Raw genomic sequence first — 26,522 nt, forward strand, 5'->3', positions numbered from 1 at the left:
AGTGGGAACACAACGAATATGACTGCACATTTACGCCGACATCATCCTAGTGCAAAGACAAGTGGAAGCAGACAAAAAAAAGCAAGCATGCTACTAACTTTAGCCGAGTCATTTAGACAGCTGTTTAATATGCTGCTGAGAATATAGCCCAGAAGAAGCGGATAGTATAGCTTTTATTTTGGAAAGAGACATTTCTCTGTAATAAACTCTCTTTTCCAAAGATGAGTGATTCCTCAATCAGATACAGGGCTTGCAATATCGCTAGCCCGACGTCCTGGGGCTAGCGATCTTTTTCAGTCGGGCTACCAAAATCTATCTCTGCCCTGCCCGTCGGGCTATTGTAGGAAGGAAAAATATATGTCAATGCTTTTGCATTCTTTCAGAAATGTAGCTGGGTAATTATGTCATTGGCATCGGTGAGCCACTGTCAATATGTGACATATTGAAATCGCGTTTGAATTTGCGCTTGTTTTTTTGCTTTCACTTTGCAATCGTGCGAACTGTGTATAGAGAGCGACAGCACTGATCTGTGAGTGATGATAATTTGTGCACCAATTCCTCTGACATCGTCTTATTAATCGTTAGCTTACTATGCAAACATGACAAGTGAAATCTCCCGCAGCTTAAACATGTAAGAGGTTGATCGCGCAGAGAATCGCTGAGCTTATGTGAGTACGTGTGTAAAAGCAGCAGGATTTATATTTGACTACGATGACCTGGATGACTGAGAACCTTCACAGACAGATATATATTTTAGTTCTGCTGAGCCAAATAAGACAGGTCAGGGTGAAGAAGTGACAGCCAAAGAAAAGCTTACCACAAAACGGAGAAGTTATGACAAATCAGACTATAAGGCAAAAAGAAAGTGCAGCTTTATGGTTTCATGGACAAAAGAATTTCTGTGGCTGCAATATGACGAGCTAAATAACCAGGGCTGCACATAAGTGGTCCGCAGGTGCGCATTCGCTGTCAAAATAAAAAACACGCACAAGGGTTAGGGTTAAATTTAAAAACTGTACTTTTGAGTTAAAATATATATTTATAATTTTAATAAATGACAAATTAAAAAGGCATGAACATTTTTTTTGTATCGAAAAAATATCGAACCGTGACACCAAAGTATCGAACCGAACCGTGAATTTTGTGTATCGTTGCATGATCAACAAGGTCCGCGTCAGGTGTTGAGGAACCAGGGCACCCTGACGAAAAGTGGGCTACTGGAACAAGAAGGCATCGGTGGGCAAGAGACGAAAACAGGGCGTTGTTGGAATGCTACTACGCAAGTAACCCCAGCGGAAGGGGCTACATGAATAGGATGAGGGACCTATGGATTCTTCGATACCCAACATCCACAATGACGGCGAAACAACTAGTAGCTCAGTGTTCCAACATTCGAAAGAAGGGACTGCTCTCACAGCTAGAGATTGACGAGGTACAACACAAATGCTACGGCAAGTACGGCAAGGAGGAGTCAGGAAGCCAGGTCAGGGGGGCGATATCATCACCCCCACCCGAGATTGGGTACATAGCCCCAAGTGCGATAGGAGAAGGATCGTTGAGTGCGAGAGGAACTGACCTGAAAAATAGGATCATGGCCAAATTTGAAACCTGGATCCCCCGTAGCCGGTTACCAAGATTACGTGAAGTACCCTCAGAAGGTCTGCTAGATGATGTTAATGCAGCACTACGGACAATACCTACAACCACGATTACCGACACTAACAAGCTGATCTACAATACGGCAGCAGTGATCAGTGAGATGCTTGGCTACAAGTTGAACAGCCACAAGGGGCAGTACCCTCCATGGAGAAGGAGGCTAGAGGGCAAGATCAAAGTAGCACGGAGGGAGGTTAGCCAACTAAGGGAGTTGCAGAAAGGTGCGACAAATAAGGTGCCTAAGAAATACAGCAAGCTGTCCATACCTGAGGCCTTGGAAACTGCCAAGCAAAGACTCACAGCCTTGGCCAGCCGCTTGAGGAGGTACACCAGAGAGATAGAAGGCAGGAGAATAAACCAGCTGTTCTCCACAGAACCAGCAAAGGTGTACTCTCAGTGGCAAGGGAACAATAAGAGAACAGCACCACCAAGGCTGGAGACGGAGCAATACTGGAAGAGCATATGGGAGAAGGATGCAACCCATAACGGCAATGCTCAGTGGCTAGAGGATCTGAGGGCAGACCACAGCGACCTCCCTGAACAGGGTCCAGTAACCATCACAGTGGCAGATATCCAAGAAAGGGTCTCCAGTATGAAGAGTTGGACAGCACCAGGGCCCGACATGGTTCACGCCTACTGGCTGAAGAAGCTGACTGCACTCCACGAGCGTCTGGCAGCACAAATGAACCAGATGCTAGTTAACGAGAGACACCCAGAATGGCTAACTGAAGGCCGGACTGTCCTGATCCCCAAGGACCCCAAGAAGGGACCGGTCCCCTCCAACTACCGACCAATAACCTGCCTCAGTACTACATGGAAGCTCCTGTCAGGCATCATATCGGCTAAGATGAACAGGCACATGGGTCAATACATGAGCGGGACACAGAAAGGAATTGGCAAGAATACCAGAGGCGCAAAACACCAGCTACTGGTAGACAGAACAATCAGCCGAGACTGCAAGACCAGACTGACCAACCTGTGCACTGCCTGGATTGATTACAAGAAGGCCTATGACTCAATGCCCCACAGCTGGATACTGGAATGCCTAGAATTGTACAAGATCAATGGGACCCTAAGAGCCTTCATCAGGAACTCAATGGGGATGTGGCGTACAACACTAGAGGCCAACTCCAAGCCCATAGCACAAGTCACCATCAAGTGCGGGATCTACCAAGGAGATGCTCTGTCCCCACTGCTGTTCTGCATAGGCCTGAACCCCCTCAGTGAGATCATTAACAAGACCGGCTACGGATACAGACTACGGAACGGAGCAGTTGTCAGCCACCTCCTGTACATGGATGACATCAAGCTGTATGCCAAGAGTGAACGAGACATCGATTCACTGATCCACACTACCAGGCTATACAGCAATGACATTGGAATGTCGTTCGGACTGGAGAAGTGTAGTCGGATGGTAACAAAGAGAGGGAAGGTAGTCAGAACTGAGGGGATTGAACTACCAGAAGGCAACATTGCAGACATAGAGGACAGTTACAAGTACCTGGGGATCCCACAGGCGAATGGGAACCATGAAGAGGCCGCTAGAAAAGCTGCAACCACCAAGTACCTGCAGAGGGTCAGGCAAGTCCTGAGGAGTCAGCTGAATGGTAAGAACAAGATCCGGGCCATCAACACGTACGCCCTGCCCGTGATCAGGTACCCTGCTGGGGTAATAGGCTGGCCAAAGGAGGAGATAGAAGCCACTGACATCAAGACAAGAAAGCTCCTTACCATGCATGGAGGGTTTCACCCCAAGTCCAGCTGTCACGGCTGGCGGAGGGAGCCGTGTGGTGTGGAGGAAAAGGAGGACCCAAAATGCAGCAAACTGATGATACGAGTGACGTTTTATTTACAGGGTGGTAGTGGCAAAAACAGGCAATGAAGCACGAGTAATTACAAACGGAAACCTAAACTGGGAGAAACTAAGTGACAAACCTGGGACCATACAAAGGGGTGCGGGGCAGAGAGACGCAGAGACAGGAACACCATAGAACGCAGATGAATGTAGATTAACGCAGTGATACATGGATGAACGCAGACGAGCCGACAACGAACACAGACCGACACCCACTAAATATACCCACACAAGGTAATCAGGTAATCACACACAGGAGGGAAGAACAGCTGAACCTAATACACCTGGGGACCGGAGGAGACAAGCTGAACACAATAACAACAGACACAGACCTTCAGAACAGAACAGGAAATCCAGAACACGAGCCTTCAAAATAAAACAGGAAACAGACTGATGTACAACACAACACGGGGACATGAACAGAGCACCAAGGACAGACACAGGTAGGGCTGACAATACACCAAACTTCAGGTTAACCCTAACTAATACAGATCAGAAAAAACGCAAAACGCTGGGTCAACGACCCAGGACCATGACACCAGCACCCTGAGGCTGTACGCTAAGCGGAAGGAAGGGGGCCGGGGACTGGTGAGTGTCAGCACCACAGTCCAGGATGAGACAAGGAACATCCAAGAATACATTGGGAAGATGGCCCCAACTGACCGAGTGCTCAGTGAATACCTCAGGCAGCAGAAACCCAAGAAAGAGGAGGGAGACGAGGAACCATCATGGAAGGACAGGCCCCTGCACGGTATGTACCACCGGCAGATAGAGGAGGTGGCTGATATCCAGAAATCCTACCAGTGGCTGGACAAAGCTGGACTGAAAGACAGCACAGAGGCACTAATCATGGCAGCACAAGAACAAGCTCTGAGCACAAGATCCATAGAGGCTGGGGTCTATCACACCAGGCAAGACCCCAGGTGCAGGCTGTGTAAAGATGCCCCAGAGACAATCCAGCACATAACAGCAGGGTGAAAGATGCTAGCAGGCAAGGCATACATGGAACGCCATAACCAAGTGGCCGGCATAGTGTACAGGAACATCTGTGCCGAGTACAACCTGGAAGTCCCGAGGTCAAAATGGGAGATGCCCCCAAGGGTGGTGGAGAATGACCGAGCTAAGATCCTGTGGGACTTCCAGATACAGACGGACAAAATGGTGGTGGCTAACCAACTAGACATAGTGTTGGTAGACAAACAGAAGAAGGCGGCCGTAGTGATCGATGTAGCGGTTCCGAATGACAGCAATATCAGGAAGAAGGAACACGAGAAGCTGGAGAAATACCAAGGGCTCAGAGAAGAGCTCGAGAGGATGTGGAGGGTGAAGGTAACGGTGGTCCCCGTGGTAATCGGAGCACTAGGTGCGGTGACTCCCAAGCTAGGCGAGTGGCTCCAGCAGATCCCGGGAACAACATCGGAAATCTCTGTCCAGAAGAGCGCAGTCCTGGGAACGGCTAAGATACTGCGCAGGACCCTCAAGCTCCCAGGCCTCTGGTAGAGGACCCGAGCTTGCAGGATAAACCGCCCGCAGGGGCGTGCTGGGTGTTTTTTTTTTTAATATATATATATATATATATATATATATATATATATATATATATATATATATATATATATATATATATATATATATAGAGAGAGAGAGAGAGAGAGAGAGAGAGAGAGAGAGAGAGAGAGAGAGAGAGAGAGAGAGAGAGAGAGAGAGAGAGAAATAAATTTAAACTAAGTGAAAATCATTTGCACTTCTAACAAGCAGTAACCCAGCCTCAGGTCATGCTTCCTTGACTGACAGGTATCCAATCTATCAAGGTCATCAATATTTTTCAGGTTTGCACATCCCGGCTGAGCTCTGTTCAGGCCTTCAGGGTTACTCCCCTTTGGCCACTTATGGATTTTATGGCTCCAGAAGTTGGCAAAGATGGCAGTGAGCTGTAAACAGGCTTCATAAATGTCCTCACTACATTTTTCTAATGTCTTCGGTTGTGGAATAAAGAATCTACATGAAATAAATCTACAGTGATAAGTACAAATGATCAAATGTCAATCTTAGTTTAGCCCTTTATGAAGGTGAATCTAACCAGCCATCAGCGTTTTACATAATCTTTCATCAATTGAGGTGTTTTTTCCTTGTCTGACAGCTTAAAATGCATGTAGGTTACGTGTCCACCTGCTTTTACATGTTTCGTATTTACACACGAATGTACTCATGACTAAATGCAAAAAAGAAGCACTGCAGGAACAATTTGTATGCTGGGAACTAAACACAAAGCAGGAAAACTATAGGTTGACACACTGGAGCATCCAAGGACGAAAGACAGATAAATAAGCCAAGAACATTAACAGCAATTAATCAAAATAGCAGCTAGCACAGAGATTTAATCATGTGACACAGACAGACTCGGACATGGACTGAGAGGTGAAAGGTAAGTGAGAACGAGAGACGCGGTTAAGGACTGCGAAGGGGGATGAGACAAAGTGAAAGATGAGGGAAAAGGGGAGGGGAGAGCCAAGAGCACTGTGACCAAGAATGATGGGGGGAGGCAGCAGTGGAATGCTGTGGATGAGGTTACACACATGCCCGAAGCGATTAGGAGGCTTTGGCTGCTCTGCTACCATGACTTTGACACCTCCACCCCCACCCCAACCCACATCCTCCCTACTATTTATTCTACTATGCATCACAATAATAGGAATATGAGCTCAACATGCGATTGGGCGGTTAGATGTGTGAAAACCAAAATATCCACAAGGCCCTGCAGCTACTCTCTCAACATTTCCTAATAAGTTGGCGGCTGGGTGAGAAATGTTTTTTTTTTTTTTGTAACTGCTAGTGTGGAAAATCAAAAGTGTTGCTGGAAACAGCGGGGAACCAAATAATGTTTAACCACTTCAGTAACACGTAATCTAACATTTGAAAGTGTTTAAAGGAAGTGACCAAATATGGGGAAATGTAAAATACAAAATATATCCAAGAATGGCTACAGGGTTTTTCTATTTTGTATCTAATGTATGAACAAATATAACATGGATCATGACGCCGTACCAAATTACAACTTCTATTTTATTTTCCATCTTACTAGACCTGGTGTGCGTGTTTACTGAGATAATCTTACACAGCCATTCCCAACGTGGAGAATGTTTCAGCCCACTTAAAAACCAGAAAATTCCCACGAGGCCCACCCAATCTTAAATCTTCACTCTATTCAAAATTCAAGAAAAAGCAGTAAATGTAGATCAAAGTAGTAAGGGAGATTGGATGGATGGAACTGTAACCATGAGTAATTTCAAACTAAGTCTCTGTTCTTGCTGCAAACCACCTCTAGTACCTTTGTGGGCACCAGGAGGCCCTGGGCCGCACTTTGGACAAACAAATAATATGCTATGCTGTACAGTAACTGTACCAAAGACAAGAGATCTGTGCTCCACTTTGTACAGTCAGTCAAAATTTGTTAGCAAGTATTGGTGTTTATATGATACACCCATGCAATTCATGGATGCCCTTTCTACAACAAGTTAGCAAGCACTGCGAGATAAATTAGCACAGAACCCTCCCACTCAAAAATGGTCACTCATCAACAGAGCTGGGCAGTAACGCGTAATCCGATTACTTTTTTCAAGTAACGAGTAAAGTAAGGGATTTAAAAAAAAAAAAAAAAAAAAAAAAAACAGTAATTAGATTACTGTTACTTAACGTAAGCACTCTGCGTTACTGCGGTACTAAACCCTGATTTTGTTTGTGAGAGTGTCTCATGACCATGACGTACAAGTGTGCGACATCCGTGGCAGCAACAGACGTGTTTAGATCAACAGTTGATAATATGGAGTGCAGGAGAGAGAACGACCATGCAGCGTTTAAAGCTCAGAAGTAGTGACGATACTTTGCATTTGATTTAGTAAAAAGTGACAAAAACATTAGCGTCCGCTGTTCACTCTGCGTGGGAATAAAAGTTCTTTCTACAGCGAAAAATTTAACTTCAAATCTAAGCAAGCACCGAGCACGCTGCGGTGGGAATGTGAAATTCACAGAGAAACACTCAGATCCCCCCACTGACATGAACGCCGCGGTACTGGGCAAACCTTCACAGGCCCCACTCCTGCTAAACAGGTAAAAATAGATTTAAGGGCGACAGGACTTAGTGCTGCTGAATCTATGATTTTATTTATTTGCATTTATTTGAAAGAGTGAGTGTAGACACAAAAAAATAATTTTATTTTATATGCTGGAATATGCAGAAAATAGGTTTAAATGTTAAATAAATTTCTTCAAGTCAAAGACTGTTGCATATAATTAAATTCTTGCTTGATTCAATGTGCATAAAGTTAAAAGATTAAAACTAATAAAACAAGTTTTATAAAGAGATTTTTCCATTTGATTCAATTTTATATGATGGATTATGCAGAAAAAAAATAGAATTTTTTCACTTCACATTTTTTGATGAATTCCTTTCATCTACTTTCACTACAGTGTTTTAAATAAATAGTGATATTATATCACAAAAGGCAGATCTGCCATTAGTGAAGACAACTGACACGTGTCAGATTTTCACAGCAGATTGCAAAGGAACAGAAGAACCATTTACATTTTGGTGCTTGGCATCTTTCACAAACTGAAACCTGACAACAATCTGGAACTAGAGCCATCCTCTAACGTGCCCACCAGTAGCACTTCACCCTGGACTATACATAGAATACAATTGAATTTGTTACCTAATCAGAGTGAGTATAATAGTCATCCTCTTACTGAAGTTTAAGGTGACCTAAAGCTTTACATTCATCACTTAAGTCAGGGGTTAGGACGTTGATAAATTGGTTCATGGGGATTTATGTAATTGCATTTAAAAACAAACAAAAAAACCAAAACACAGCTGCCAGACATAATTTAGGCAGATCAAAGCGTATCCATCATCAAAGAAATCCTCTGGCTTTATTCTGCCAAAAATGGGTGGATTTCAGGAAGCTAGAGCATGTCAGCCATGATGAATCTCTATAAGCAACACAAGCAGAGTTAGCTAAAATTATAATGGTAAATGTTGACTTTAGTATTTATACTTAGAAGTCCACGTCTTGTCTTTGAGGCAGGAATTCTCAGAAGTCACTCCCCCCAGCCTCCGCTAAAAGGCTAAAAGTTACATTTTAGTGCAACAAGTCAGCGAGCCGTTTGCTTTCCCCAAGAAGCACGGCTTTAAAACAATTACTCCTTCATCTTGACATTCCCCCTCCGTATAACTTCAGTTCTTTTCAGCCAAGCAATATGAAACACCTCTGATACTGACCTGGCAAAATGGGCCGCAGTCCAAAAGGGCCTCGGGTGGGGGAGATGCCTCTGACGATGCAGTCGAATAGAAAGCTGATCTGCTCGCTCTCAGCAGATGCGAGCAGAAAAACACCAGCCCCTGAAAATAGACTTCATTAGTTTTAAGCTAATTTGTGAAAGTGTATTTTACGGTTAATAATCAACAAGAAAGAGTGCAACATTGGTGATGCCAGTATAATAAAAAAAGAACAGGCTGTTTCTTGCTATAAATCAGTAAAACGAGACAAACTTTTCAATTTTACAAAAAACATTTCTACTTTTCAACTACCATCAAAATGTCCTAAACTGAGATATATTTGGTTACTATTTAAAATTAAAAACTATTTGTCTTTTACTTTTAAACCAGGACAGTCATTCAACACGCTAACATGCTGAGGTTTTTGACCCTTTCTGTTTTCGTAGCCTACTATATGAGCAAATTAATATTGCAGCAACACAATTTTCACCCGGGACCAGTGAGAACAGCTTTAATTCTGATGTTAAAAAAAAAAAAAAAAATGGCGGCCGTAATCTTTACGTAAGTGGGACATAAAGTTTTTACTCCAAGCCACAACTTTCCTCGATGGTTCTACAAGGAAAGTCAACAGCTCGCCAAAATCATGGACCACTCAGATATTTTACAAAACACAGCTGCTAATAATAACAATTAATCAAAGAGCATCTGTTAGTTATTGTTTTTTTATGACATCAAATTATTTTTTTTTTCATATCAATATAAAAATAATTTCCTGAATAAAATACCACCTAAAAGTAGAATTTGTTACAATAGATAGATGTAGATGTAGACAGATATAGAGATAGAGATATATAGAGATGGATACAGATAGACATAGACAGATTATTTATAGTGTGTAGTATATGTAAACGAGCACTACATGAACCTTTTCAGAAAGAAACTGAGGCATGATGCGTTTCACAAAGCTGCAGTTATAGAGTATTACATAATAAAAAAGTTCCTTCTTTATGGTTCCCAGTTTGTCTATTTCAACAATTTAGAGTGTAATAAAGGAGGATTTAATATAGTGGAGAGGTCAGAGAGGTCACGTTCTCCTGAGGTCTCTTGACCTCCCTCTGACAGCACAACGGCCTGCGCTTTACAAAGTGTTGTTGTGTCATTCTGCGGCTGAAGCCACCCATGTCAAAGCTGCCCTTACACTGCTGTGGCTGTGAGCAGGGGTCAAAGGTCAGCACCAAAGTCTGCTCAACTGTTTTAACCTGTTCAAACTAAAGATTTATTGCCTCCTTTGTGCTTTTACGATGGAGCTGATTAAGTGGTGTCTCACCTCATACACGTTCATCTTGCAACGTTACAAATTTATATACACGTTGGTTTTGATAGGTGACTGCATTTTAGTTACACTACTAAATGCACGATTACCAAAAAAATAAAAAATCCAAAAACAAACATTCAAAACAAAACAAAGAACAGGTGGCAAAGCTTTTTAGTTCACATTAATCTCTGCAGGAATGAAAACAACTCAAATGGACCCTTCTGGTCTCTGCTCCAAGAGGTGATAAAAACACAGCATCCATACAAAGTAACACAGCTTATAAAATCCAACTTTGTTAAGTGGGAAGTGTAAATGAGCAAGCGCCGAGAGCCAAGGTTGGCATTTTTATTTCGAAAGCAGCAGAGTCATCCAAATGGCTCAAGATGAAAGTCTAGCAAACTTTAATTACTTTAAAGTGAAATTCAGATTTCCTTCACTACCATGTTTGCAACCTTCAGAAATGCATGTAAACATTATCCAGTTTAACTATTCCAGGACGATAAAATTCAGGAACAAATAAAGAAAGTAAATAAAGTAACAAAACTATTAAAGCACTAATTACTGAGAGGTCATTTTGACTGCGTTTAGAGAAAATCGTTTTTCTGAACACTTTGGTACAGCAAAGTGCACTAAAGTGTACAGTCACTTTAGCGCTAAGCATTTCACACGCACACCTACACTTTACTTAAATGACCATTCGCCCGTGGCGTGGACAAAAGGCAGGACAAATGCAGCTTGCAGTTCTACAGCTGCTCTAACCAAAAGTGAGACACCCAGCACAGCTAAATCACTTCTCGCCGTGCTGTGGATAAACTGTGCCGAGGGATTACATGTCACAGGAATGCTCGGCCTTCGCCGCACACAAACACTGAGATGCAGCCTTACTTTTTCCCCTTTTCTGTATAAAAGTAAAGCAGCTTTGACCTTCTTTAAGATAAGCCAGTAGACTACTGAAGGCTTATTGGCTCTTAAATTTAAAAAAATAAAATAAAATGTCATGTTTCCAGGAGGGTCATCATGTATCTTTAATGCTCCAATGTCTGTCTGTCCCCTCCAGGTGTTCACATACGGTCCTCTTCACTTTAATAGTTTCACATCTGTTGAATTTTTCAAACGTTATCTTATCACAGGGACGCACGCGGCCCGACGTGTTCAAACAGACCTTAAGGAAAACTCCAGAGTGATGCATGTTGCTGAGTTTTGGGCACAGCAGGGGTGATTATGCACAGCCTGAATCATTTCCTTTCTTGTTGTTCTGAACAGATGTTTTTCTAATGCTTCATCTGCCGAGTCAATAAAACGCAACGAACAAACAAGAACGACTGAAACATAGTTTGCTGTCTGTCATGCTGTGTGCTCTCCATTACACTTCTAAGCAATTCAAAGCAGCCACAGCAAGCCCACTCTTTGAATTTTGACTGATATTACACGTGATCAAAAGTGTGTGGACAGGAAAAAAGGCACAGAGCAAAAATCAAAGCTTAGAAATCAGACTGATGAAGCAGTAAAGGCCACCGGAACACTTTAGAAAGAGCGTCATGACCTGTTTTTTTGTTGTTGTTTTTTTTAAACGAGTCGAGTTGAAGCTTTTGAATGTGAGTCATTCAGAGAGTACTTTGAGTTACCTGGGGTCTTTGGTACTACACGTCTGTGGAAGCACGAGCAATCAAAAGCAGGATTTCAACAATCTTGCATCTCAAAGGAAAAAGCAAGTACAAGAAGAACATCTGAACAAAGTACAAAATATTACACGAGTCACAGCGTCTCCATTCTTGTGATCACTGCTTTGTAATCATACGCTGTAGTATTCAGAGCCCGACCTATACGTAAGGCTATACAATATTATTAGCCGATGTGGCCTTATTGGAGTGTATGCCACTGGATATGAATTTTAGACTACATGGAAAAACTTACAACCTCTGGCAAAGAACATGAAGTCGTCACACTTGAAAGATGTTCACTGAACTCTTTTACTTTGCAGCAATAAACAAACCACAGATGTGATAAAGCGTTGTTTTTTTGTTCCTTTTGTTGTTTACTATCTGAACAACTCTGACTTCATGAAATAAACTTCAAACTAATTAAATAATTTTGTGTAATGGCACATTTTTTTCCCAGACATTGTAAATTTTCTGTTTGGGTTAAGATCTGGACTATGTGCTGACTGTGTCAATGAGTCTGTCTGCATTTCCTTTCTTCTGTGACAACAAGACGCATCATCATCATCGTGATGTCGAAAACTAATCCTAATCATAACCAAAACCACGCTCTCAGTGCAATAAGAAAAGCATAAAGCAGTCTACACCTGTGCATTTACTGTTGAGGTAAAGACTTTCATCTCTCCTGCTCCATTTTTGCTTGATTTCTCAAGGCCTTCATCTTTTTTATGGCACCAAATAATAAGTCCCAGCATCATCCCCTTTGGCAAATGCAGATTCATCACTGAACGGGACTCTTAGCAAATCATCCACAGCGCACAATTGTGTTCGCCCGCTCTAACCTTGTTTTCTTCCCATTAGGCGTTAATGCTGGCTTTCCTTTGGCAATCCCAGTTTTTACACTTTTATCACAAAACCACTGATTCTTCTTTCTGCCAATTTATGGGGAGTTTTGAGCATTTTCAATTTTCTTCTGACTCTTTGACATCTTCCATCTACCCTTAAGTTTTCCTTTTTTATTCTTAACACTTTGCACTTTTCTTAGACACAGCTGACTGGGGAAAAACAAGGAGCTGTATAATCCTTTTGACTGACACCTCTCTTCTTGGAGAGCTGCTTCCTCTTAATCAGGTGTAACAGCTTGCTGAGGTCTGCAAACGCTCTTTTAACTGCTGACTATTTTTAATATTAAAAAGTGTCTGTTTTACACATCCAAATCACAAAGTGATTCCATATTTTCCCTCCTCTGTGCTTAATCTGGGAAAAACAGATCAATAATTAAATTAACTTGTTTGGGGCATGTTTCATGAAGCCAGAATGTTCGGCTTTTAAACAAACGTGCATTTGCGTCACATCTGTGGTGGTTTGTTTATTTGGTTCAAAGTCAAAGAGTTGAATGAACATCTTTCAAGTGGGGTGATTACATAATGCTTCAAAGAAGGGGGTCATTTAAAAAAAGAAGAACCACAAGGCCAAAATACATGTATGACACGACATCTCTAAGGTGACATGTTGAAGTTTCTGAATATGTGCTCTTCTAGCATGCGACTAAAACATCCATCCATCCATTCTCTTCCACTTATCCTTTTCAGGGTTGTGGGGGCCTATCCTTGTTGTCTTAGGGCCTTAGGCAGGGTACACCCTGGACAGGTCGCCAGTCTGTCGCAGGGCTTGACTAAGACATAATAAAGTCAAACCTAATTTCACTCAATAAAACTGCAATTTTAAGAACAAAACCCTTTTAACTTTAAACCTACAGACTAAATGGACAGACTCAAAGGTAAGGAGCTGCCTGTGTACCATATGTACCATACAGACCATAATGAGAACAACAGACAACTTATATATAGTTTGACCAGCAGAGCAACTCCAACTCAGTTTCTCATTTTCACAGCTGAGCAGACAGCAGTGTGGATTCAAGTGTTGTCTTTATGGTAAGCTGATACCTAGCATGTCAGACACATTGCTGTGACATCGTTACTCCACATGCTTTTTACTGTGTAGTGTTAAAATGGGTTATGTGGCAAAAAAAACAAAAGGTTGTGGGGTTTGGAAACAATCTAAATCCAATTTCCTCTCAGATTTAACCAAGCACGTGTGATCAGATGATTGTGTACGTGTCTTGTTACGTCACTATAAAGCCAGACGCTTCGACAAAACTTAAAATATCTGCATCATATTGTTGCTCTGATTATACTCTGGAAATTTTGATCAGAAGTAACGATTCACATCTGCTCATCTGCTGCTTTAATGCTCCTATGAGCACAGTTTGGAAAAGCAAAGTGTGGACAGCTCTGTGATTTACTTAATGACACAACTGTGTGATTCATAGCTTTCGAAGTCCTGCAGGGTGAAGCACCGTTCCAAGAAACTAGATACTCCATACAAATGCAGCACTAGCCTTTCAATATATCATCTGTTTTAATCCGTGAACATTCAAAGCACCCTGCAAAAATAAATAAAAAATAACAAACTGACAGTTTTGAGCAGTTGAGACCCACAGAGACGATCTGCTGGAGCACTTTAACTAGTAAAAAACAGAAAAGATCTGCCACTGAAACATTTTAGCAATGGTTTTACACACATCCCTTCTACTTCCGTCAAGATTAAAGTGCATAACAAGAACGCCAGTGCTAAATGTGCTAAATATATAACGTTCTGTGTAATGCTGAGCCAAACTGGCCAGTAACGCTCCCATTGGGGAGGGAAAGGGGAATGAATTTGTTAAAGCAATAGTGGCTGCTTTTTAGCTATCTAATAGCTAATATTGATTCATCAGTAATGACCAGACAACAATATTTCTGGTAGGTTATATGGACAAATCAAAACATATTTCCAGTGTCAGTTTAGAGCCACTGAGCTGAGATGTTAAATTCATTTCACATCATGTCATACAGCACACTTTGATCTTAATTTGGCCAAAATAGAAAAACTCTCTTTTGTGTCACTGTAAAGACCCTTAACTACAAATCTATCACAACTAATCCTCAAAATAGAAGTGTAGTTTTAACAGTAGGACTCGATAATGACAAGCTGCTAATAAGATAATGAAAAGGAAGACATCTGCCAGAATGAATAAATAAATGTGTAAAATTACAGAAAAGGTTCTGGTAGCTCATCGCTCAGACTCTCCTGTAATTACAAAACTGAATTATTTCATTAATTCACAGAAAAATTTCATTTCTATTTTTTTGTTTGTTTGTTTGTTTTACTGTGGGTCTATTGTAAAGAACTGAAACTTCTATAGTGGATAGCTTTTAAAATTACTTAATAACTTTGGTATGGTGCCAGTCTTTATCAGTAGGAAAGGCTGTAAAACCTTTGAAAACACAGCTTCCAAAATCTATGTACTCCTTTGTGTTTCCCAGGCCGTTTCTGGCCCCTGGGCCTTTTGTTTGACACAACATGGTTTAGAGACTGATGGATTGGTGGGATTTGCCATTGGTGGAAGGGTTTTTAGAACTGTGTTTCATTTGCATTGCTATAGTAACACTCTTATTATACTTAATGCTTTGCTTGCAGTTTCTCCAATGACATGATGTCATTTGAAAACAGTCACTATAGGATCTTCCTACATTGGGAAATCATGGCAGGAATCATCATAGTCAGAAAAACACTTCCTAAAATCTAAATATATACTAAAGAAAACCAAAATTCTGTATTACAATAAAACATCTAAAGACGAATGACCAACTCACACCATCAGCTGCCTGATAAAAGTTTCTATAAGAAGCCTTTCAAAAAGGAAGCAGAAAAACAAGGACCATACAGTCTTTCGTGACGATAACAGCACATGTAGTTGCTGAGGGCGCTCTCTTTTTTTGGTTCATGAAACTCCACTGAGCACCTTCCTCAACGTGCCCGCCCGAGGGATGCCAGATGTACAACCAGAGAGCAAAAAACACACCCAGTGACTGACCTCAACCCACTAATCCTGATGTTTACAGCGATCTTCTCCATGCAAACATGCAAATTCAAAGTTTGAGCATCACACAGGAATCCAAATCAGGTCCACGGATGCTTAACAGATGACCACGGGGTTTTAAAAGCGCTAAACCAAAGTACTAAAAGTTAAATTTGTTTGCAGGACGCAGCAGAGGATACTGTGTGTTGCTGTCTTCATATGCCCACGTTTGATAAATTATTCATCAGCCCAATCGTACGGACAGAAGCATGGTCAACATTAAAAACTGTTGAGTTATTATTTCGCTGCAGGATGAGTTTTCATCCAAGAAGTTCTACGCTTAACAACGGAGCCTGAAAGAACATAGCCTGAAAGATTAATTTTCTCTGGACTGCTGGACCAAAATATTATTCCGGCAGACTATTTACTGTTCCTGTCACAGGAAAAAGGTTTTAGGTCCACTCTATTTTGCACAAGGCACATTTGCAAAAGTAAGGCAAGGACAAACTAATCATCAATAACAAAGACTCAAACTTCCTCTCCTCTTCTAGCTATATTTCCTCAGGCTAGAAAGCATATTTTTTGAGTCAGATTTATTGTACTGAGAAAGAGCTTCTCTTTCACGGGCAGAAAGATAAGCATGAATCACCGCAAATCACAGCCGGTGATTATTTTGTGTTTTTGAGAGAGAGAGAGACACAAACCACAGCACGTATCATGATTTAATGAGCCATTAGCCTCTAATGATGGAGAGATATTAATGTTATGAAAGGATGGAGATGTTTAACGCAGTCATACTTGAGTCTCTGTCTTTTCTTAAAAGCACATTTTCTTTGAAATTCACTGTTGGGGTTTAACATTCATGCTCTTCTTCTTCCAATTGTGTTATTTTAATATTATTACATTTTTGTTTAATGTCTTTTACTGTTTATGTGTTTCAGATGCCTCACTTTACAATCGGTGATTAAATTTTGCATTACATTTTCTTTGTCACTGTGCAGCCTAATAGCTAATTATCCCCTAAACCCTCTGCCAAGCACAAAATATTATTTTAATACCCATTTACATAAACTTAACACACTCAAATGTTGCACAAAACAGACAATAATTAAGCAGCTATAAACTTACAGTAGCCACATCTTGTTCCTCCTTCAAACACGAATCCATTTGGTACAGGTCCATATCTACGCAGGTCTGGAAGGTTCCAGTGGCCAATAATAACAGGAGGGACATCCCGAGCAAGAGCCAACAAATTGTTGCACAAATGGAGAGTTGCAGGCCCGCTCTCCAACTTGGTCCCTGGTAAGACTCCAACACTGAATCTGTGAACTGAGAAACACACAGATCCTCAAATTTAACGCATATTCCAATAACTGTAAATGAGTTTTACAATAAGTAGAAAGAGTGGAAAGAGTAAAGAGGAACATAAATGAGGCAAATAACCCTGAACACATTTCTTCATAAGCTGCGAAGTACCTCCTATTTTGTCACTCTCAAATACCCAAATGTCCGTTCTGGGTGAATATATTTTTGTAAGTAAATCTGAAGCATCAGCGTTCGACTTGCATTGCAGTGAAATATGTGCCATTTAGGAAGCTATGAGTAATTATGTTTGCAAGTACATTACCTAAATATAGTAGCTTGCTAACACATCGCTAACATTAGCTTCTAGCAGCTAATTAGCAAGAGGGAGCTGGAAAAAAGATCCTCTGGTATAATGAAGTGTAGGTATTTTGTAAGAGTTTTAGCCTCACTTTGGTATGAGGCTGAAAAATAAAGCTAACACAGAAACCCTGCAATACCTTAAGTGTCCATTGGGGCTGGTCCAGAAGTACGGTAATTCAATCCACACAGCAACCATGTTAAAATATTCAAGTTTAGAGTAGAACTGTTCAGAGCCAGGTAGGTTGCATAAACACTTTTTCTGTAGAGATAATTGTTTTCATAAACTGATATACCCTGAATATATTTTTCCAATTCTATTTTCCATTGTTTAAAGTGTGGCCACTTTAAGTGGCAGGCATAGATGGTATAAAACTTAGCTAATATAACATCGTTGACTGGTTTTCTAGAGTCCTGTTCTGAAGGCTAGGGATTAGCATTTTCACGATCTCTATCTTGGTATTTAAAAAAAGCAAGCAAGCAAGTAAAGAAACAAACAAACAAACAAACAAACAAACAAACAAAAAGTCTACGGGAAAATGGCTTTCTGACTTGACCTCTTTAAAAGCTTTCTGATGGGTTTATGGGCTCAGTCATTCGTTTTGTGTCATAATGAATAAAAATTTAAATTTCATGGAGTTTTTCCGTGAAAATGCACACCGGTTTCACGGAAAACAAACTAACAAACTATGACTATGATGTTTTTAGCCAATGAGTAAGAGTTTCACAGTCAACCATTTCGAAACTCTATGATACTATCCTGTCTTTTAGTAACCACTCTATTGTTAAGCTTAAGGAGAACTAGGAATTCAAATACATGAGGAGTCTTGGGAACAGGCTATAGCGAGTAGGGATGGGTATCGAAAACCGGTTCTTGTTGAGAACCGGTTCCCACAGTTTCAATTCCTTGGAATCGTTTGCCACTTTTAAAAACGATTCCCTTATCGATTCCAGTCGCCCCGAATGACGTCATCACGTTGAGTAGCGTCTTTTACCCAGTAGGAAACACGGCGCCTGAGCGGCACAAACGCTCAAAAGTTTGGTTACACTTTATGAGAAAGGATGACAACAGGGCAACGTGCAATACTTGCAAAGTAGAGATTTCATCAAAGGGAGGAAACACTACGAATATGCAAAAGCATTTGCTCAAAAAACACGCGATTGCTTTCAACGAATGTCGTGTTTTTGATCCGCTCCGGACTAGCGAAGCTCAACCCAGCAGCAGCGGTAGCGTTTCCATGTCCTCTCCCGTTAATACTGCAGGTAACTAATCAATTAGCATTGCATATTATGTTAGCGCGATTTACCTTATTACAAAACCTGCTATTACTGTGCGTTGCATTTAGATAACCATGATGAGAGAGACAGAGTCTGGCTGGCTCAGATGCTGGCAGTTCTCGCCGCAGTCTACCGGTAGCGTCTCCTTTCAGGCCAGGATAGACGAATGTCACCCAGCAGTGTCTAAGTTTGTGGTCAAAGGCTTGCACCCATTTGCCACAGCAGATGCCCCCGATTTCACTTTGGTAAGTGAATGTGTTTAATTGTAGGCAGGACATTACTGGATATTCTTGTGTAATTGCTACAGAATAATTTATGTTAAACTTTGTTATTGCTACAGGAGAATATTTATTTTATTATTTTACATATACATTTTTTTTCCTGGGGACCCTGTGACACCCCATTGAAGAGCCGTAGGCTGTGGCTCTCTTAAGATCTCACTGTTGGGTTTGTAAGGTCATGTTACTCCTAAATTTCTATCTTGTTCAAAGAGAAGATATAAAACACAGTTCTAAGCTAATCGACTTTAGTGTTCTCCTTTTTAAAAAAAAAAAAGAATCGATAAGAGAATCGATAAGGAATCGAATCGTTAAACAGAATCGAAAATGGAATCGGAATCGTTAAAATCTTATCAATACCCATCCCTAATAGCGAGGGTACGATCTTCCACCTCCTGTGCTCGTCAATTTAAGGTCATACACAGGGCGCATTTCTCTAAGTCTAGACTTTCTGAATTGTATCCAGAAGTGAAAAATAAATGTGATAAATGCCATGGCTCTCCTTGTCACCTTAGCTACATGTTTTTTCTGTGTCCTGAGCTGGAAGGTTTCTGAACAGGGTATTTTGGTATTATGTCAACTGTTCTTGGGGTAACTCTTCATCCTTGTCCTCCGATTGCTGTATTCGGGATTCCTGATCGCTCACTTACACTTGATACCACACAAAAGGATATTATAGCCTTCACATCCCTGTTAGCGAGACGTCTAATATTGTTACATTGGAAGTCTATTAAGTATCCTACTACTTCCCGGTGGCCTAAAGATGTCATGTTTTTTTAGAACTTGAAAAAATTAAATATACGTTGAGAGGTTGCACAGCCACATTTTTCCACAAGTGGCAACCCTTTATCTCTTATTTTACGAGTCTAGAGGTATTGCCTGTTTAAATGTACTTCTGTTATTGTTATATCGCTGTAATATGTTTGATGGCTGTGTTGATCTGTGTGGGACTTGGGGGGGGGGGGGGGGGGGGGGTCTTTGTTTTAGAGTGTGGGCATATATATATATATATATATATATATATATATATATATATATATATATATATATATATATATATATTAGGGGTGCAACGATATTCGTATCGATATTGAACCATTCGATACAGTGCTTTCGGTTCGGTACGCATATGTATCGAACAATACAAAATTTGTAATTTATTTTATCAACTTTCCTTCTGACGATGCTGTCTGTGTTGAGCGCTCAGTGAATCTGCGTTCGACTACTCCGCCTAGGCTCGACAGTGCAGCCTAGGCGGAGTAGTCGAATGCAGATTCACTGAGCGCTCAACACAGACAGCATCGTCAGAAGGAAGAGCGCAGGGCAAGCTAGCGAGACAGAAGTTAAGCTCTCCTTGCAACATGGACCTCCCCCACCCTCATTCAGATCTGGCGTTTGGAATTATTTTGGTTTTCATGTGACGTATGACCCTGAAGGTAAGCGAGTCATGGACTAAAGTAAAACAGTATGTTGGATGTGCCATGCAATGCTCAATTACATGAGTGGGAACTAGTGTGTTAGCGCAGTTAGCTCGTTAACGTGTTGGCCGTCTAGCCCCATGGACGCCCCGATCGGCGGTAGCTCGTTAACGGAGATTTGCCGTGTTGTGGCGTTAAGGTCATTTCAACGAGATTAACCTGAAAGCACTAGTGGGAACACAACGAATATGACAGCACATTTACGCCGACATCATCCTAGTGCAAAGACAAAAACAACAAGCATGCTACTAACTTTAGCCGAGTCATTTAGACAGCTGTTAGCACATGATTCTCCTTATATGTTTAATATGCTGCTGAGAATATAGCCCAGAAGAAGCGGATAGTATAGCTTTTATTTTGGAAAGAGACATTCCTCTGTAATAAACTCTTTTCCAAAGATGAGTGATTCCTCAATCAGATACAGGGCTTGCAATATCGCTAGCCCGACGTCCTGGAGCTAGCGATTTTTTCAGTCGGGGTACCAAAATCTATCTCTGCCCTGCCCGTCGGGCTATTGTAGGAAAAATATATGTCAATGCTTTTGCATTCTTTCAGAAATGTAGCTGGGTAATTATGTCATTGGCATCGGTGAGCCACTGTCAATATGTGACATATTGAAATCGCGTTTGAATTTGCGCTTGTTTTTTTGCTTTCACTTTGCAATCGCGCGAACTGTGTATAGAGAGCGACAGCACTGATCTGTGAGTGATGATAATTTGCGCACCAATTCCTCTGACATCGTCTTATTAATTGTTAGCTTACTATGCAAACATGACAAGTGAAATCTCCCGCAGCTTAAACATGTGAGAGGTTGATCGCAGAGAATCGCTGAGCTTATGTGAGTGCGTGTGTAAAAGCAGCAGGATTTATATTTGACTACGATGACCTGGATGACTGAGAACCTTCACAGACAGATATATATTTTAGTTCTGCTGAGCCAAATAAGACAGGTCAGGGTGAAGAAGTGACAGCCAAAGAAAAGCTTACCACAAAACGGAGAAGTTATGACAAATCAGACTATAAGGCAAAAAGAAAGTGCAGCTTTATGGTTTCATGGACAAAAGAATTTCTGTGGCTGCAATATGACGAGCTAAATAACCAGGGCTGCACATAAGTGGTCCGCAGGTGCGCATTCGCTGTCAAAATAAAAAACACGCACAAGGGTTAGGGTTAAATTTAAAAACTGTACTTTTGAGTTAAAATATATATTTATAATTTTAATAAATGACAAATTAAAAAGGCATGAACATTTTTTTTGTATCGAAAAAATATCGAACCGTGACACCAAAGTATCAAACCGAACCAAACCGTGAATTTTGTGTATCGTTGCACCCCTAATATATATATATATATATATATATATATATATATATATATATATATATATATATATTTACTTAGGAAAATGAAGAAAGGTTAATTGTATTTCGGTAACTGCAAGTACTGTGTTGTTTTCTTTTTTCAATAAAAATATTTGACAAAAAAAAAAAAAAAAAAAAAGAGTTTCACAGTCATATCTGCCCATCCACATGCATCCTGCTTTTTAAAATCTACTTGCTCATTGGCTAACAACTGGTCAATCATAAGTCATCAGCCAATGAGCATACAGAACGTAAGACAAAGATTTAAAAAGGAATTAACTAAATTAATTAATCAATTACACCAGTAAACTAAACTAAAGCTGACCATCTGGTGTCTTTAAGACACAATGCAGGTTTGAGACACTTTTATATTAGCTTTATTTTTCCAACCTAGAACCTACGCCCATGTTTGATGCTGTGTTTTGGAGCATAATGTTGCAGCTAGGTCAGTAATAGTATTTGGGCTGATTAAAACCATTGTACTGAACCTCGTTAGTGGTTTTGTTTCTTTGTAGGATGTTTTTTGCAATTATCTAACAAATAACACACACTGTTGTGATGGTTAACTGTACTTAAAAGTCAAGACAGTACTCCTGTTTTTGTGAGTGAAATCACATTATTTTATTAATCTGTTACTTATGACTAATGAGCACATGCATCCATATATACAGTTTATGGATGTAGTTGCTAACCTTGCATTAAATGATAACTTCAGGCTCAAAATCCTTATCAAAATATTTACTTCTGTTAAAAAAAATACAAGATGGCTGCTAGCTAAATCTTCCGTTTGCAAGCTCACAAACAGGGTGCAACATTGGCTGCATCCATCTTTTACATACAGTCAATGGCTGCACTTTATCTCTATAGGGATTTTTTGAGGGCTCTACAACTATGTCCTAATGAACCATCAAAGAAACCACCAAACAGTCTACTGGGATTCACTGGGATTAAAGTGAGCAGGATTGCAGAACTAATGAGTAATGGAAAGACAACGGTCAATGTAATTTTGCATACTGACAAAAACAGGAGAAAAGCTTCACAAGGGGCAGAAAACACAGTGTCCTCACACGATGATTACTTCAGCATGGATTTGATTTCATTCACAAATAAAAAGGGGAAACAGCTGCAGACAGAATGAAATCAGCAAGCCGAGCACAACGGGCTCAGATCTAAAGCCCAGCGCAATCAATCAAAGCGTGTCACAGACATCTGTGTTTTATGAGTCTGAGTCTCGACAATAAGAAAAAGGGGAAAGTCGGGTATAAAATTAGAGCGAATCACAACACTTCACTGGCGTTTCTGCCTTTGACTTTGCTAAATTTCACACACAGCAAGTGTGGATCTTGTGGATCTTCCTCAACAACACTAAACTAAAAACTTTCGTGGATTTGAACAAACTTGGCCAGGGAGATTGATTAACGGAGGCGGCGACGAGGGCATGTTGGCCAGGTGCAGCACATCATCGCTCAGGTTAAAAAGGATTCATACAGTCTCACGTAAGACAACAAAAGCTCTGTGCATGGTGGCCCTCAGCCCAGCAGCTGGCAGGTGACATTTCTGCCAGCTTGGATGCACTCCACTCAGTGACATTAGGACACACACACACACTTATCTAACTCTCAATGCAAGCCTGAACAGACACAAGTGCATCTGTCCAAGCATGCACACGTATACTTTAACACAAAACAGACGACAAACTGGAAGGAACAACTGCAATGCAATTTGTCTTAAGCCTCTTCCACACAATCAGGTCCCCCAGCACTGTCATTAATGTAAAATGTAAAATTCAGCTGCCACCTACTGAACAGTTCGTTGCTATTAATAGCTCCTATTGCTTCATGATGCATGTAACTTATATAACAAGTCCACACAGTAAACAATATGCACACTAAAGAGAGTCAGTGCTTGACTAAATGACATTCTTAAGAGTAATCAGACATGGAAAAAAAAAAAGTTAAAATATCACTTTAGACAACAAACGTAGTATGATAGTAGATAACAGATATTCATTAAAGACAAAAATCATTTGTTTATCTAGGAAATTGATTCAGAAGCATGTAGATGATTGCACGGGGGTAATTTTGAACAGCTGGATAGGAACGTCAAATATCATCATTTAAATTCCTTGAAAGGTTTTGAGGGGAAAGAAAAAGAAACACTGGATGTTAAACACAAGTAAAACAAACACTCATGGTTCTTCTCACCTTCTCCTAGGCTATATCGCAGGCGGGCGTCCCATGCCTGCAGGGCCTCCCTGCTGTCAAAGCCCAGCAAAACAGCCTGATTCAGGCAGAGGATGGTCAGAGTAAAAGCCACACCCTCATACCACTGTCCAGCTTCCAAGCCGCAGATCTCCTCCAAGGTGATGCTCGCCCTCTCCTTGTTGCCGTGAACTTTCTCTGATTTGTCTTTAAAAACCAGCAACACGAGGCAGTCTGCAGGACAGACAATGAGCAGGAGACGAAACAAAGACAGAAGAACACAGTCTGCATTAAAACATTATTAAATTCTACTCTTTTTTTTAAGATGTAACAAAAAAAAAAGTAAAATCAATACTGGAATCCCCAAATGACACTGACAGTTACTAACAGGATGTATTTTGACCCACAGTAGCTACTGTAGTGTCCTCTGTTTGTTGCCACCTTTCAAACAATCAGTGTCAACTGACAAAACAACACTGTGTGTGTCCGTGTATCATCCCTCTCCTTCACACACACTCGCATAACTGAGGCATGAGCACAGACAGCTGGGATAACATGACATCAAAGATTTGAAGAGCAGCAGCACTCAGCCTCACTGTGGAGCATGTTGAGCTGTGCAGCGCAACATACACAAGAAACCTTTCTGCGGTAAAACTGAATGCGGTACAAATACAAGTTCATGCTAAATCCACTCACTTTTCCATAAAATATTTGAAAATGTGTGCAAATATAATGACTACTAGATTTTATTTCCGCAGAGCCAAAGCCTCGCAGGTAAGCGTGACTGTTCACATTCATGGTACATCTAAAAATACAGCGAGTCTCTGGCTCAGACCTTAGCACATTAGCTTTGAAGATGGGATCAAATAAGAACCACAGGTTTGAAGCTTGTGATTTAGAAATAATCTGAAAGCCTGCTGTTGTACAGCAGAAGCAGTACACGTGGTAAAAATAAATAATTTATAAATGTAACTGTGTAAAAAGAAAAAGTAAACTGTGCAGAAATGCTTTCAAGAGTGAGTTTACAGCATGGGGAAAAAGACAGTGTGTGGATTAAAAGCACCTTTGGCATCAGTTTTCCCATTTTTTTAAAACACAATCCCACGTTAAACGTTTGAGTCATTAAAAACGTTTAATGAAATTCTTTTAGCTTGTGCTAATGTTTCAGCTCTTTTTCAGAACCATTGTGTAATATAGGTTTTACTAGAGATGGGCAAGTGTGGATAGTATCAATATCATCTCTGGTATTGGTGTCAGATTGATACTAGCTCAATAATAGGCTCCATACTTTGTTTCTATCCACTAGGTTCAGTATGTAGCCTGCTGAACTGTATTAAATAAATTATTATTATTTTGGAAACAAAAAAAAATATACATATGTCAAAAATCCACTACGTCTGAACTTTTTTGTGTTGACAGTCACGTCTATTTTATTTATAGCCCATAACACATTTAAACAACTGAAGTTTCCCCAAAGTGGCACATTTACATTACAGGCAAAATAAAAGGGAAAAAAACTGTTTATCTGCACGAAACTGCACAAAAACCTAATAATTGTGTTTTGCTCTGGTAATTACTTATTGGGAAAAGTTAAAATCATTGATTTAGTGTTCAGAATTTACAAATTAACAACAATTCACCAAATCTCCCCTAGATAAAGTGCCTTTATAGGTTAGGTTTCAAAGTATCGGCAACACTGGTCCCGTATTTACTTGGTATCGGATCTACAACACAAGTTGCAGTATCACCCCACACATATACATATACATATACACACACACACACACACACGTCTTTTAATACCAACTGTGGTTTGCACACATGTTGATTTTGAAATTCAAATGTATTGAATTTGTCATGCAAGCCTTATTTTAAAAGTTTTAGGTCTTTTTGTCCCTCCTTGGACGCCATAGCCTCCTGGGTCAAAGCTGTGTATTTGAACACAAACGCAGGCCCTTTGAAGCCGAGGCTTGTTGAGCTTTCACGCAACAGAAAACACAAGCAGTGCAACACCAGCTCACTGTCCTCCTCCAGCTTGTCGCGGCAGATTTGTGTAGCCGCTGTCAGATTTAATTTCAAAACAACAATGCGAGCGAGAAATGCTAAAAACAAAATTAGCTAGTTTTTAAGTTTTTTTTTACCTGCTACAGGCGACGGTTTGCGGAGCACGAGCCACCTAGTTTTCCACTGTGAAACAAAAGAAAAGTTTTTTGGGGGGTTTTAAAGCACTGGTCAAAGTGTGCATAGGAGATATCCGCATATTAAGACAAAGTAAAAGCAACCTTTTTCCCGTCTCTGAGTCTGGCGTATCCTTCCACGACAACAGAATCCGTCATCTTCAGTCATGGTTCCTGACAGCTGCAGAGTCGCTGCCTGAATGAGGGGTCACTTTCAAAATAGCTGCGCTCTCCTCTAGCGGGGCGCAAACTCGCCCCCCAGCAAGGAAGGCACATGGAAAATGGCATGACCAGTGTCTGTCTGTCTGCCTGCCTGCCTGCCTGTGTGTCCGTCTGCCGGCCATGCTGCTGCTGCCACCTGGGCTGGTACAGTGAGACGCTCCCGCGTGTTTAACATGCCACACGCCACTCTAACAGTAAAACCGAG

At 40.8% G+C, this 26,522-nt stretch overlaps 1 protein-coding gene across 8 annotated transcripts in view; it reads right to left on the reverse strand.

Annotated features, from left to right (window-relative positions):
* The window catches only part of LOC146580305 (protein Dok-7-like), a 78,616-nt gene extending 52,117 nt beyond the window's left edge, over nucleotides 1–26,499 (reverse strand). For all 8 annotated transcript variants that reach the window (XR_014891247.1, XM_085266967.1, XM_085266965.1 and 5 more), the window contains exons 1-5: nucleotides 26,201–26,499; nucleotides 26,060–26,105; nucleotides 23,922–24,152; nucleotides 16,789–16,989; nucleotides 8,787–8,906 (exon numbers count right to left, since the gene is read on the reverse strand). Coding sequence is in view for 7 of the 8 variants with exons in the window: in XM_085266967.1 (XP_085123093.1) it covers nucleotides 8,787–8,906; nucleotides 16,789–16,989; nucleotides 23,922–24,152; nucleotides 26,060–26,105; nucleotides 26,201–26,254 (652 nt within the window). In the remaining variant the exon portion in view is untranslated. The remainder of the gene's footprint in view (nucleotides 1–8,786; nucleotides 8,907–16,788; nucleotides 16,990–23,921; nucleotides 24,153–26,059; nucleotides 26,106–26,200) is intronic.
* Between the last annotated feature and the right edge of the window lie 23 nt (nucleotides 26,500–26,522).

The sequence above is a fragment of the Mchenga conophoros genome, linkage group LG3, assembly GCF_057382185.1.
Source record: "Mchenga conophoros isolate Kocher_MC1m ecotype Shallow Benthic linkage group LG3, M_conophoros_male_GT1.1, whole genome shotgun sequence".
NCBI lineage: Eukaryota > Metazoa > Chordata > Actinopteri > Cichliformes > Cichlidae > Mchenga > Mchenga conophoros.